We start from the raw sequence: 16,055 nt of genomic DNA, 5'->3' as shown, positions 1-16,055 counted from the left end.
ACAGCAGAGGCAGTGACTATTTCTGAAGGTCTCAGCCCACAGAGAGTGGGGGAGATCTAGCAGATGATTAGAGGGGGACTGCAGGGATGTCTTTGCTGGTCTGAGGCAGGATTCTCTTGCTTTGCTAATGCTTCAATCCTGGGTGGAGGTTGTGGTACAAGGAGAAGCGCTGGCATGGCAGAGTTTATGGCTCTGATGGAGAAGAAATCCTCCTCACAGCTCCAAGAAAGAAAAGAGTACTTGTGGTCACTCACAGACCAGAGCACAGACCAGAAGAGGAGTAACACCACTCCTTTGATCATACAACCTTGGAAGAATTTAAAATTTATAGGTCGCTAGAAATATCTTTGAAAACAGCTGCACAAAGCCCGTGCTGGAACAGCACACCCTCGAGAATTAGTGTGTATTCGTCCTTCACTGCTGAAGAAGACCATATCATCAGAGAAATAATGACATGACTTGCACTTGATTTTGTTTTGAGTGAGGGAGGGCTGTCTGTGAAAGTCAACAGCCTCACTTCTCCTCCAAAGTCATATGAATCCAGTGACCAGATATTCATCAGGATGATTGGAGATAACCCAAGATGAGGCAATTGGGGTTAAGTGACTTGCCCAAGGTCACACAGCCACTGAGTGTCAAGTGTCTGAGGTGATATTCGAATTCAGATCCTCCTGACTCCTGCACTGGTGCTCTATCCACAGTACCACCTAGCTGCCCCGAGTACACCCCTCCACACTGGAAGCAGAGACCTACCTCAACAATGAGCTAACAAGTCAAATAATTGGCTGGGAAAATGAGCAAACAGCACGGAAAAAAATCAGACTATAGAATCTTATTTTAGTGACAAGGAAGATCAAAACATACAACCAGAAGAAGACAACAAAGTCAAAGGTCCTACATTCAAAGACTGCAAGAAAAACAGAGGAAAAATTGAGAAGAGAAATGAGAGTGAGGAAAGAAAATCATGAAAAACAAGGCAACAGCTTGCTAAAGGAGAATCAAAAAAATGCAGAAGAAAATAATGCTTTAAAGATAGACTAACCCAAAGGGCAAAAGAGGTCCAAAAAGTCAAAGAAGAGAAGAATGAATTAAACAGCAGAATTGGCCAAATGGGAAAGGAGGTCCAAAAGCTCACCTTAGAAAATAATTCTTTAAATATCAGAATGGTGCAAATGGAAGCTAAATTATAAAACAAAACCAAAAGAATGAAAAAAATAGAAGACGATGTGAAATATCTCATTGGAAAAACCACTGACCTGGAAATAGATCTAGTAGAGAGAATTTAAAAATTATTGGAATACCTGATCAAAAAAAAAAAAAAAAGAGCCCAGACATTTTCCAAGAAATTATCAAGGAAAACTGCCCTGATATTTTAGAACCAGAGGGGAAAACAGAAATTGAAAGAATTCATTGATCACCTCCTGAAAGAGATCCCAAAAGGAAATCTCCTACGAATATTGTAGTCAAATTCCAGAGTTCCCAGGTCAAGGAGAAAATATTGCAAGCAGCCAGAAACAATTCAAGTATTGTGGAAATATAATCAGGATAACACAAGATTTAGCAGCTTCTACATTAAGGGTTCAGAGAGCTTGGAATATGACATTCCAGAGGGCAAAGGAGCTAGGATTTTAATTTATATTTATATTATACTATTCTATTACATATGTTATTATCATATATATTATATATATATTATATAAATTTAAATTTATTTTTAAAAATTTATATTTAAAACATACACTTCCACTAGATTTTGAGTTCCAAATTTTCTCTCCCATCTCTCCCCTCCCACCACTCCAGCAGTGTGCATTCTAATTACCCCTTCCCTCAATCTGCCCTCCCTCCTATCATACCATTCCCCCCTTTTCTTATCCCCTTCCATTCTATTTTCCTGTAGGGCAAGATAGATTTCTATACCCCATTGCCTGTATATCTTATTTCCCAGTTGTATGTTAAAACAATTTTTAACACTTTGAGTTCCACATTCTCTCCCGTCCTCCCTCCCTACCCATTCTCATTGAGAAAGCAAGCAATATGATATGGGTTATGTGTGTAGTCATGCAAAACACTTCCACAGTAGTTTTGTTGTGAGAGACCAATTATATTTCCCTCCATCCTATCCAACCCCCCATTTACTCGATTCTCTCCTTTGACCCTGTCTCTCCTCGAAAATGTTTGCTTCTGATTACCTCCTCCTCCCATTAGCCCTCCCTGCTATCATTCCCCCCTTATTTCCTTCTCCCCTACTTGCCTGTAGGGTAAAATATTTTGACATCCAACTGAGTATCCTGCCTCACTTCACAGTCATTTCATCGATGTACTCTGTTTCAGGCAAGGTCAAGGCAAAAACAAGACTACTTAACTTTCCATCTATAAGAATACTACCTTCCCAGTTCAAATCTCCCATCTCTGTACCTTGCTGTTTCATTTCCTATTCTTGGACTCCTCTTCCCCAGCCCACCTCCATCACTACGTGTTAAATCCTACTAATAAATCCCTCAAACACAATAAATGCCTGTTAACCGATTTAGCCTTCTTCATGAAGAGTGGTGCAAACAAAAGAATGCTGGATTTGCCATCAGAGAACTTAGCTTCAAATTTTAATTCTGCCACTTACTGATGAGTGACATTAGGCAAGTCACAGCTTCTTGGTTTCCTCTTCTATAAAATTAACAGGCTAGACGAGATGACTTTTCAGCCCTAAGCAAGTCACTTAACTTCTTCTGCCTCAGTTTTCTCAACTATAAAATGGGGATAATAAGCAGCATCTACTTGCCAGTGAGAATCAAATGAGATATTTGTGCCTAGCACAGAGTAGGCCCTTAATAAACACTTGTTCCACTCTTCTCAATTACCCTGTGCTCACTTTGTAAATACCTTTCATAAAACTTTTCTCCTCCCTCCCCACCCCATCCCCACATACCAAAGCAGTGTAAGTTCCTTGGGGGCAAGGACTGTTTCACTTTTGTCTTTGTACTCTCAACACCTAACACAGGACCTGTAATTTATTAATCAGTCAATTAACAAGCATTTTAAAGTGCTTACTATGTGCCAGCTGCTGTGCTAAGAACTGGGGTAACAAACACAAAGAAACAGACAGTCCCTACATTAAAGAAGTTTATATTTTATGGGAAAGACAAGTTATAAAGAGAAGCTAGAATACAAAGAAGGAGGGGGACCTGCCCAGAACAAAGTTGTTGTCAAGGATTAGAAGTTCAGAAAGTGAACAAGGACTAAGTGAGATCAAGTATACCTGGAGAGCCCTTCCTGAAATAGTAGTATATTATCTGGAAAGGCTTTATGTATAATGTGGTACTACAACTGAATTTTGAAGCAAACAGGGATTCTAAGGAGGTAAAGAAGGAATGATATGAGAGATAGCCAGTGGTAGTTGTCCTTCATACTCAAAGAGGATCAAATAACATCAGCTATGTCAGGGTCAAGGTACTGTGGCTGACGATACCAATAAGGGCTTGGAAAGCTCTACCAGAGGTCAGATACAAATAGTCCATATGAACATTTAGAGAGGAGTGTTCAGCCTTGAGGCCGAAGGGCTACCAGAGTCTTACCTTTCACCTGTCGCAGGTCTTCGGTGGCCAAACCGGATAAACGTGTTGAGAAGAGACTTTCCAGAGTTGAACAAGGGTTAGGCTTAAATCAGGATCTTAGTTACATGTGCAGGGTGAATTTTTCCTCAGGAGAGAGGAATCCTCCTCCTCCCAAGGAGGCAAAGATCATACAGCAAGAGAATGGGAGAGGGGAGGGACCTTCTGCCCTCTAAGGGCCCCTCAGCCCAAAGAGCACCTTCAGGCTTTCCTGACCCTACTTAAGCTCTCCTTCCGCATAGTTTGCACGTCAATACCGTGCCTGCTCTCAGCCTTTAGCTAGTCAACAACAGGTGTGCTCAGACCATGGGCCAATCTCAAGGGTGGGATGCTCTCCCCAGCAAGTTTCCCATGGAGAAGAGGCGGAAATGCACGAGATAGCCCGTGTCTCACGCCTCAATTCCCAGCTGTTCCCTGGGGGGCCTCATGAGAACTCTGAGGTTTAGAAGTCCTCACCTTTACCTGCCTGAGACTGTCCACATGAAACTGAGCTTACACCCCCAACAGAGGTAACATCTCTAAATTTGCAAATCTCAAGTTTCTTTTGAACTGCTGCAATTCTACTTTGCTCATAGAGCATAGCACCTTCTTTGATGCAGATACACCATGCTGGATGGGGTCCTGTGCCAGCGTCTCCCATGTCTCACAATCAACTTCAAAGCTCTTCAGAGAGACCGTGAGAATGTCGAGTCACTTCTAACCTCCATGCAAGCACTTGCCTTGTGTGAGGTCTCCCTAAAATACTCTTTTAGGCAAACATACACCTCACATTTGAATAATGTGGCCAGCCCGTTGGAATTACACTCTCTGAAGTGGAGTTTGAATGCCTGGTGGTTCAGCTCAAGAAAGGACATCAGGGTCTGGTACCTTATCTTGCCACGTGATCTTCAGAATTTTCCTAGGGTAATTCAAATGAAAGCTATTCTGTTTCCTGGCATGGTGCCAGTATACTGTTTCACAGGCATAAAACAATGATGTTAGTACAATGGCTCTGTAGGCCTTCAGTTTCATAGACAATCTAATACCTCTTCTCTCTCATATTTTCCTTCAAAACTCCCAACACTGACCTAGCTCTGGCAATGTGTACATCAACCTCATTATCAATGTGTACATCCCTGGAAAGAATACTGCAAAGGTGTTGGGGATGGAAGCTCAATTCCACATGGACAGTCTTGGGCGGGTAAAGGTGGGAACTTCTAAATCTTAGAGTTCTCATGAGGCCCCCCAGAAAACAGCAGGGAATCGAGGAGTGAGACCGAGCTATCTCGTGTATTTCCGCCTCTTCCCGTGAGAAACGTGATGGGAGAGAGCTCTCCCCGCCCTCAAGACTGTCCCGGATCTGGGCACACCTATTGTTATCTAACAGGCACGGTATTCAGGTGCAAACTACACGGCAGGAGAGCTTAATTAGGGTCAGGAAAGCCTGAAAGCTCTTAGCGTGGGAGGGGCCCTTACAGGACAGAAGGCTCCGTTTTTCCTCTCTTCGCTCTCCCCTCCCCCTCTCTCCCCACTTACACTTCTACTTCCAATCTCTTACCATAAGATCTTTGCCTCCTTGGGAGATTTCTCTCTCCCTCCTAAGGAAGAGCTCCCCCTGCACATGTAACCAGGACCCTGAATAAAGCCTAACCCTTGTTCGACTCCGGAAAGTCTCTTCTCTCATACGTTTATCCGGTTTGGCCAACCGAAGACCTGGGACAGGTAAGGTAAGACTCAGGTAGCCCTCAGGCCTCTAGGCCTGGCACAAAGGAAAGTGAAATTATCCACTGCATTCAAAATCCCTCCATTTGCTATAACTAATGATTCCACATATGGATGGTGTGGTGATGACTTGTGGAGAAGCTCTGTTTTCTTGGTGTTGTCAGAAAAAAATTAGCGAAAGCAGCAGAGAATCGATCTATACTCTGTTGCATCTCAGCCTCAGAGGCTACACTAGGTACACAATCCTCTGCAAACAAAAAGTGAGGCACTAACTCTCCCTCCACTTAAGTCTTGGTTTGTAACCTTTTCAAGTTAAATAATTTACCGTCAGTGTGGTAGCTGACCTTCATGCTATTTTCATCCTTGTTGAAGGTGTGTGACAACATTGGTGAAAACATGCTATAAAAAGCATGGAAGTAAGCTCATAGCCATGATTCAGTCCACTGGTGAGTAGGAAAGCTCAAGAGCATTGTCCATTTTCCAGAAGCCATGCAAGCATATCATCATGGAATTAGCATATAGTACAGATTAATTTCTCTGGGCAACCAAATTTTGCCATGATTTTCTACAAACCATCATAAATGACAGTGTCAAAGGCCTTAGACAGACTGACAAACATTACGTACAGACTGACAAACATTACGTACAGACTGACAAACATTACGTACAGACCTCTGTTCTGCTCCTGGTATTTCTCTTGGAGTAGTAGGACAGCAAACATCATACCAACCATTTCTCAACCCTTTCTGAAGACACACTGGCTCTCAGGCAAATGACCATCTTCCAGGTGAAGGATCAGCCTATAAAGGAGGACTCTGGCAAGAATCTTGCTGGCAATGGCTAAAAGAGGGACCCTCCTATGACTGTCACAGAACAACCCATTTACCTTTCCCTTATAGAGATGGACAATGGAGGTAATCCTTGAACTCCTGGGAAATAATCTCCTCTTGCCATATGACCCAAAAGATTTTAGTCAGCTTTTGTTTGAGCAGTGGATCCCCTGCCTTATAAATGTCAGCTGGAATACAATCAGCACATGGCACTTTGGCACCCGAGGGAAGACTAATTACATTCAAAACCTCTTCTTCAGCTGTAAGTTCAGCTAAAGAGAAAATAACTTCAACCTGAGGTAAACAGTCTATAGCTTCAGCACTGGTTGATGACAATATGTTAAGAATACTATGAAAGTGTTTAGCACATCTCTCCAGGACCATGTCCTTATCACTAATCAGTGTGGCTCCATCAGCACACTGAGTAGTTGAGATGCAGCACAGGTCTTTGGTCCATAAATAGCCTTCAGCACATCACAAAAGTGTTTGAGGATTGTTAAAATCAGCATAAAACTGAATTTCATTTGTCTTCTTACTAAGCCAAGAATTCTGCCCTTCTCTAAGCTTCACTTGCACTTTACTTTTGATGGAGTTGAATGTTGCCTTCTTAAAGAGGGATGAACTGTCCTGCGGGTAAACCCTGTGGAGTTCTTATTTTTCATTTAGCAGGTTCTGAATTTTCAAGTTTGCGAGTGTTCTGGCCCAAATGAGTAAATGTGTTGCTGTCCACCCAATCTCTGAAAGCTGCCCACTCTTTTTCTCCTCTACTGTTGTCAACTATGTGTTGGCTCAGCTTTCCTTTCAAGTTAGCAACAAATTCCTCATGCTAGGAGAAGTACGCTAATCTGTTAACATTATTAAGTCTGTTGGTACTCATCTTGCCTTGAAGCCACCATTTTTTTTTTGTTCAATGAGAATGTTTAGCTGGGAGAGGTGAAGTCTATGACTGTGGTCTGTCCAGAGCTCTATGCCACATATCACCTTCTTCACTCTCACATTTCATCTGTCTCTTCTTCTTACAAGCACACAGTCTACTAAATACCAATGTTTGCCTCAAGGGTTCATCCATGAAGTTTTTTCATATTTAGGTAAACAGAAAACAATGTTGGTGATGAGAACATCATGAGATGCACGTCTTCAGTAGTGAGTGACCACTGCTGTCACTGTTTCCAACTCCATACCTCCTAAGGGCTTTCTGCCACTTCTGGTAGTCTGTGCCTACTCTTGTATTAAAGTTACCCAGAATTATAAACTTGTCCTCTTCAGAACATTAATGATGAGAGTCTCCAGGTCTTCATAAATATTGTTCTTTGACATGATGAGGATTCATCATGGTGGAAGCATATACACTGATGATAGTGGTGTGGCACTTTCTTGCAAGTAGCAATCAATTGTCATGAGCCTCTCATTCACTCCTTTTGGGAGGCATACAAGCTTATTGATTAAATTAGTTTTGATTGCAAAACCTACACCAGCTTCATGATGCTCCCCTTCATTGTGGCCCCTCCAGGAAAACATGTATCCTGCTTCAACTTTGGTAAACTGGCCTTCACTTGCCAGCCTTGTTTCACTCAGGGTTGCTATCTGGATGCAATAGCTGCTGAGTTCTCTTGCAACAAGAGCTGTTCCATCTTTCAGGTCTACTGAATTTTGTGTTGTCCATAAGCATGCACATATTCCACGTACCAATGGTAAATAGTAGAATCATGTTTTGCAAAAGTTTCTGTGCTCTTTTTGTGTTTCTACTGCATCTTATCATCTGCCATGGTAAGCAGACAAGGGTTGCGTTAGGTAAAAGACAATTTTTTGGGCATCTTTTCTAGTCCCCTCCTCACATCAGGAAGTGAACAGTGCAGTCCTTATACAAGGTTGCTCAGATACCCAGGGGGTTGCTGAATTCCACTGCTGCTTCAGTCCAATAAGAAAACAACCCTTTGGCCTAGGCTGTCTGTGTGCAGGGTTGTGACTACAGCTCCCAGTGTATCCATACCTGTTGCTTCATCACTTGCCCATCACCACAGGACTCTGAAGTAAACAAAAATGATATGGGCAATATCTTTTGACTAGCACATGTACTGGACTTAAAGGAGGCAGAGTTATGCAAAATGGTTGGCCTCAATCTCTCCAATCATTGAAGTACAGTGGCAAGACAAAAGTCAAGACAACTGGGTGATGGCCCAGGATGCAGTAGATGTCCTTGGCATCTTCAATGTCTAACCAAGTTCTAAGTGCTCCATAGTGCCTGCTTTTGCCACCTTCATAGCTACTGGAACAAACTGTTCTCATCTGCCTATTCTGCTGGACGAAGTCTTCATGTGCTTGGGGTAGAAACCCTCCTAACTCACTGATGGGTTACCCTCAACCTGCTTTAGCCCATCTGCCAAAATGGATTATCAGGGTATGGTCACTGCATATGCTACAGCTTCTTGGAGCCACAAGCAAGAACTAGGTGAATCAGGGGAACACCAAACAAAGTAGGCACAAAAGGAACCCTAAAAAGTGCTCAACAGCCCTTACACCAGAGGTACTAGTCTTCCCTGTGCACCCCACTGGGGCACTCATATACTGGAACAGCCAATACAAAGGCAGAATGACAGAAAAAAAAAAGTGAGAAGACCAGTTTGGCTTAATTGTAGAGTTCAGTAAAGGGAGGTATACGTAATAAGGTCCAAAAGGTAGATTGGTGCCAAGTTGTGAAGGGATTTAACATATATGGTCACAGAACTAACAAGGAGACACAGTGAGAAGAGTTTTTTAGGACAGCTGTATGGAAGATGGGTTAGACACAATAAAGAATTAGAGGCAGGGAGAACAGTTAGGAGCCTTTTGCAAAAGTCTACCCAAAAGATGATGATAACCTGAACCAAGATGATGTTAGATGTTAGAGTTCAAAGAAGGTAATCAAGGTGAAAAGATGTCAGGGAGCTAGAAATTACATAAAAGGCACTTATTACTTGTCCACTTACAGCGATGATTGATGATTATGTATTATGTGTTGTAGTGTACCAAGCCTCTTTTCTATCAGAAACACAGATATTATGCATAAGCATTCAGGGACCATATTTTTCTATTTTCCTGAGCTCTAAAGCACTGTGCTTCCCTGCATCGTGCTTAATAAAATGTTTCAAGCACCATGCCCAAAAGGCTATAAAACTATGTATACCCTTTGATCCATCAATACCAGTACTAGGTCTGTATTGCAAAGAGATAAATGGAAAGGATAGATATATACAAAAAAATTTACAGCAGCTCTTTTTCATGGTGGCAAAGAAATGGAAATTGAGGAGATGCCCATCAACTGGAGAACGGATGAATTAGTGATATACGATTGCGATGGAACACTACTGTTCTGTAAAAAATGAAATGATGAGGATGGTTTCAGAAAAACTCAGAAAGACTTCTATGAACTGATACAAAGTAAAGTGAACAGAAGCAGAACACTTTACACAATAACAATAACATTGTAATGATGATCAGCTGTGAAAGACTTAGCTACTTTGATTGATACAATGATTCAAGACAATTCTAAAGGACTCATAATGAAAAATACTATCCACCTCCAGAGAGAGAATTCTGAGTGCAGACTGAAGCATCATTCTTTTCACTTTAATTTTTTTTAACAATATGGCTAATTAATATGTTTTACGTGAATTCACAAGTATAACAGCTATCATATTGTTTTCCTTCTCAACAAGTTGTGGAGGGGCTCAAAAGAGGTAGAGCATTTGGACTCAAAATTTTTAAAATGTAAAAAAAATTTGCTTCATAAGTAAATGTATCAAGTAAAAGCAATGCAAACATGGGGATGCAAAATATTTCCTTTGCCTGGTAACAAGTAACCATCAATGAAATGTGTTATTATCTATTATAAGTAGGCATTCCAGGCCCTTCCTCTGCCAACATCCCTTGGAAACCTACCTCTCCCCCGAAGTGCAACCAATCTAATCTTTCCTTCTTTTTCAAGTAGCTCAGCATCTCAACATTCCTTTCCACACTGACCTCCTTCCTCTCATCCTGAGGACTTTTGAAAGTAATGATCCTTGTCTTCCCTGGTTATCAACCTCTTCAAATCCCTACAACTTCTATCTCTTTCTGAGCAATCCATAAGGGAACTTGTATCTTAAATGCTATCATCATCCAAAACTGTTACACCTCCATGACCTTACAACTATGAAATTCCTTTCTCTCATCCTACCCTACCATTCCTCCATCTCAATTCTAAGCCTAATCAAGATTACCTTGAATATATTTTGTATTTGATTATGCATACACTTTTCTCATGAAAATACCACTATCCCCTGTGTTCCCTTGTAAACTCTGAGGAATAAGGACTTTCATTTTTGTCTTCATATCACTCATTGCTAGCACAGTGACTAGCACAAAGTAGCTATTTATTAAAATAAATGTTTGTTGAACAAAATTATTATCCTCACCTCTATTACCCAAGTTACTCCCAGTTCATAATTCCTATCCTAGTCTCAGAATCATAAAGACTTAAAATTTGAAGGAATCTAAAATGTAATCTTGCTTAATTAAAACTTAAATAATAATTTTCCATTACAGCATATACATGAGTGGTCACCCAGACTTCGCTTGAAGTTCTCTTGTGAGGGGAATTCAGTATCTCCTGAGAGAGCCAATTACATTTTTTGATAATTCAACTTGCTTAGAATTTTTTCCTAATCTCATCTTCTTCACAATTTCTACTTATTACTCCAAGTTGTGCCCTCTACATCAAATCAGAACACGCCTAAGCCTTTTCCACATGAAAGCTCTTTAAATATTTAAAGACAGCTATCATATAAAAGATAATGTTAAGAAAACTTCCCCAAAAATATGAAGGCAAAAAGTCAACATACCTAGTAATGATTCCTTTATGGAAATATTTTTTGATTGGCATGATCAATGAATAAATCATTGACATGATTCCCACTGGCCATTAATAAAACTGAAAAAATATAATTAAATGTCCTGGTACTTTAACTTCTATTTCTAAATTCTACAGAAACTAACAAAAGCAAACACAAGTCGGTCTCTTGGCTTAAAATCTGAGGGTCAAGTGTGAATCTCCAATACTATATCCAATACTCAAGAAAACTGATATCGTTTTACAAAACAAACTGTCTTGAAACAGTAGTCATAAATCACATCGTTTTAAATTCAACCAGCCATTTATTTAATCTTTTGAATTGAGCAGCATTCACAAGAAGGAACAATTTGATATAGTAGACAGTCATCCTTAAAGACCTGGAGTTCAAGGCCCATCTCTAACACTGTGTCACCTGTGTAACATAGTAACATAGCTTCTTACTGCTCTAAACAACTCTCTAAGACTACAAATTACATAGAGAAGGTGCTCAACCTAGATGTGCCCTATGTCAACCACAACAAAAAAAAGTTCATTCCCTATCCTTATCACATTACAGTTTAGCATGTGGAACAACAAAAATAAAACTTAGTCCCTACCTTCAAGGTACTTGTGATATAAGAAAGATAAAACACATACACAAGTAACTAAAATACTAATTACAATGGAACAAGCATTATAGAAAAGATTCAGGCAAAATGCTTTGAGAATATCAAGAATGGATACATTTCTGGCTGAAAGATTCCAGGGTTATCCTCAGTGCCTTATACATAAAATGAGAGTTAAGCTATATGATCTTTAATATAAAGATCCAGCTGTAAAGTTTTCCATTTCATTGAGAAACAAACCAAGTATAGGTCTGGCAATAAGCGCACCTTTATTCCTCTTCTTCAATCTTTCCAGAAAATACAACTGTCAAAATAAATGCAAACCTCCCTTCCTTTGTGGGGAGGTGGGAGGTCATGGGTATGGAATACTCAATATACTGTCAGACTCCACTGACTGTATGGGTTGATATTGTAGAACTTTTTTTTTAATTTCAAGTAAAGGTTTTTTCAGTTCCCTAGGCATGGCAAAAGATGGGTATACCCACATCTCCTAGTTATGCTCTCTGGGGTCAAACAAGGCTTTATCACTATTCCTGAAATAAAGATCTAAACTATTGTTCCTCAAAAGTATCACTGCATTAAATACATGCCCATGTCTTTCCTCAAAAGACCCTTACCTTATCTTTCCATTCCTACCAAGTATCATTCTCTATATCTCTTCTGCTCACTGTGGCTAAACTTAAGAAGTCCATCTTCAATAGGTGACTCCACTACCTCTTCTCTCACTCTTCTAAGCCCTTACAATCTGGTTTCCTATCTCATCATTCCACCAAAACTGCTCTCTCCAAAGTTACCAGTAATCTCAAAACTGCCAAATCCAATGCCAATTCTCATTCTTCTTGGCCTGTCTGTAGCCTTTGACACTTGATCATCTTCCCCTTGATACTTTCTTCCCTCTAGGTTTTCAGGACACCACTCTTTCTAGCTGTGTTCCTAACGTATCTGACCACTCCCGAATCCTCATCCAGGTCACACCCATTAACCTAGGTATCTCAAAATACTTTGTCCTGGGCCCTCTTGTCTTCTCCCTCTATCTACTTCACTTGGTGATCTCATTAGCTCCCATGGATTTCATGACCACTTCCATGCTGACAATTCTCAAATCTACCTATCTTGACCTAACCGCTCTGCTGACTTCCAGTCTCACATCTCCAAATCCCTTTCAGACACCTTGGACTAAATATCAATTACATACTTTAAACTTAATGTGTCCAAAACAGAACTTACTATCTTTCCCCATAAACTCTCCCACATCTCCCACCCTCCCTTACTGAGCAACACCATTTTCCCAGTCCTTCAGGCTTACAATCTCAGTGTCATCTTTGACTCCTGACTCTCACTCCCTTAATTCAATCTGTTGCCAATTGCCTACAGGTTTCACCTTTGTAACATCTCTCTCATATACACCCCCTTCTTTCCTCTGATACTGCCACACCTGATGCTGGGCACCTTATCACCTCACACTTGGACTACTGCAACAGTCTGCCAAAGAGGTTTGCCTGCCACAAGCCTTTCCCCCTCCAATCCATCCTCCATTCAACTGCCAAAGTGATTTTCTAAAGTACAGGCTCAACCATGTCACCCCCAAGTGATTCTACCCCTTTTTTGATTCTCCTTGCTGTAAAGCAAGCTGCTTTGCTTCTGTTTAGCTAATGCATAGGCATATTTAGGCACTTAATAAATGTTTAATAATTGACTGAAATAATTTACATGAAGCACTGGGTTTCTTGAAAGACAAAAAAATAGACAATACTAATAATATCATTTTGAATTTAGTACTGACCTGGATTTTAACACAGAAACTTTGCTTAAAAGGCAGAAGAAAAAGGACACTGGTTTTGGCATCAACAGAAATAGGCTGAAATTCCAGATCCACTCCTTACTCTCTATATGATACTAAGCAAGTCATATCACTTCTCTGAGCCTCCTTCAATTTGCCCATCTACAAGATAAGGGCAGGGAACTCAATGACCTCTGAATTCTCCTCCAGTTTTGCATCTCTACTGATCTATATTTAGATTACAATTGTGCTGAAATGGAAATACTCATAAAAATGTTTCCAAATGGCAAAACTTTTTCTCTGCCAGTTAATACAATTTCATTAAAAATAAAAGAATGGCATATTTCCTTCATTGCTTCATATCCTTACAGAACTCATTCTACCTGAACAAATTTGATGGTTTCAAAAAAGTAAGCAAAAGGTATCAAGTATTTGAAATTGGGGGGGGGGGGGTGTAAAATATGCACTCTTTACCATGCAGAATGATACTGCTGAAGGCATCTTGTCAAGTACAAAGGACTCGTTAAAGAAATAATTAAATTCACATAAATCTTCTTTCTAAAGTGTCCCAAACTAGCAATCTGCCCTCCCATATTTATGCGGTCATCCTTCTAAGAGTGACCTTAACTTATACGCCAGAATAGAAGGAAATATAGGTCCTATGTGTCTGTCAAACCTCCTCCAAGGATTAATTTCAAGACCTTATTTTGTCACACTATTTACAGAGAGATATCCCATAACTTGTGGTTGAAGGGAAAGAGTACCTGATGTGGAGTCAGAAGACCATAATTCAAATTCTGGAACCGTTGATTACTACCTTTGTGACAAAAAATAAATCACTTAACTCTCTCTCAAACCTCAGATTTTTTTAATAAGGAAGTTAGACTAGGTGCCCTGTAACGTCTCTTCCAGCTCTAAATCTATCCATTATCCATCCATCGTGCACATTAAACAGACATCCCACTAACATGTTCTACTGAAATCATAGCAAGAACAAGACTGAGGCCTCAGTTTAGGCTTTCCTGGCTTGTTATTATAGTTTACCATACTATCGGTCCCCTGCAGTGTTTACTCACTAGTCCTAAAGGGAGAGAAGTCTTAAAATCCAAACCAACAAGATGCTAAGAAAGAAGTCTACTCTATGATCAACTGAAACAGTCCAAAGAAATGGACAGTTATTTGGTGTGCCAATTTGTTTTTATAATATCAGAGCTCTTGAACACACAAACAAAATGTAACAGATAAACTAACAAAATTAACTTCCTCCTACTATTATCATATTTACATCTCTTTGTTTTGCTATATTTGTGGTAGCTTGTCAAAAACCACTCTCTCCCTTTGGCAGACAAAAGTGAATCTCACAAAGCAATTCTTTCTGTTTTCCAAATTGTACTGACACCAAGATAAGCCCAAGAAACAAGTCTGATAGCTAGAACTATCCTCAACAGCAGCATTTGTTCAAAAAGTCTATATGAACATCATCAAAACCAAAACATGGGCAAGAGAGGAAAGCTGGTTACTATAAAAAGATATTATTACAGCCAACCAGCTTTACAGTATGAGTTCAGATTCAGTGTTCAATGTAATGGATAACTTTGTGGTCACCATGTCCCCCTTTTATAAAGAGAAAATGAAAAAGTCTTCAGAAAGGAAAACCTACAGATGATATTATAATGTCTAAGCCAATTTACAAGATGCCAGAATGAAATCCTCCTAGCCTGAAAAACTGACAATTACTAAAGGCTTCCTCTATACAAACAAGACTATGCTCATTTTTTAAATAATCATCTTCTAGGCTCTCTTATGTCATTTTAATTGCAACCCTTCGAGGTCACCCACTTACTTTTCTGAAGTGAGAACAGGGAGTGGATGCCACTAAAAGGGGACCCAGATCTTCTCCTTGATGGTTATCATTATGACCTTTTCCAGAAACATCAAATTGGTAGCCTTTTCTGAGCCTTGTAACTGGCTCCGGAGTACTGCTGCACCCCGATACGAGATCTGCTGTTTCGTTCATGGGATACCAAGGTCTTTTTTGCAAAGATGTTTCTCCTTCTGATCCCTCTTCTGGGAGGATGTTCTCTCAAAATAGTTGTGCAGCCCCTAAGGAAAAGAAAAATTAAATAAAATTTAGAAGTAAAAAACTGTTTAATAAAGAAAAAAAGAAAACAGTAAAGGAAAAATTTGAGAAAACAAAAATAAAATGGAAGTTTAGTCATAGCAACAAGACAGGTATGACAACGAAATTTTAGAATATTCTAGGGTAACTAAATTTTACAGTAATTTCCTAAATACTTCTGTACTGTGGTATAGTCAGAAAAGTGCTGGATTTGGAGTCAGGAAACCTAAATCAGAATTCCAGTCTTAACTAAGCATTTGATACTACTAGTGACTTAACCTCCATAAATCTGTTTCTTCACATAAGAGGGAAAAGACGATAAACATACTTATGATAATTACATTGCCTCTACTAAATTCCTCCCAAAGCTTTCCTTTATAAAGGACAGAAATTGGACTGCCAACTCATTCCACTTCCCATCTGCAGCTCTGCCTAGTTTCAACTCTATACAACATGAAGACCATGGGCAAGATAGGTCCTAGTGTCTCTTCTCCCTCCCCAACTTTCTAAGCATCTTTTTATCTGCTGTCTTGTCTCATTAGATT

General features: G+C 40.0%; 1 protein-coding gene across 6 annotated transcripts in view; it reads right to left on the bottom strand.

The window, feature by feature from the left end:
• ADIPOR2 (adiponectin receptor 2) overlaps nucleotides 1-16,055 on the bottom strand; it is an 80,667-nt gene that overhangs the window by 33,109 nt on the left and 31,503 nt on the right. For all 6 annotated transcript variants that reach the window (XM_072654131.1, XM_072654132.1, XM_072654134.1 and 3 more), the window contains exon 2: nucleotides 15,235-15,494. In XM_072654131.1, coding sequence (XP_072510232.1) covers nucleotides 15,235-15,408 — 174 coding nt within the window. In that variant the 5' untranslated portion in view covers nucleotides 15,409-15,494. The remainder of the gene's footprint in view (nucleotides 1-15,234; nucleotides 15,495-16,055) is intronic.

This window comes from Notamacropus eugenii, chromosome 3 (genome assembly GCF_028372415.1).
Source record: "Notamacropus eugenii isolate mMacEug1 chromosome 3, mMacEug1.pri_v2, whole genome shotgun sequence".
Lineage (NCBI taxonomy): Eukaryota > Metazoa > Chordata > Mammalia > Diprotodontia > Macropodidae > Notamacropus > Notamacropus eugenii.
The sequence above is the reverse complement of the archived record's forward strand: the minus strand, read 5'-3'. Positions and strand labels throughout refer to the sequence as shown.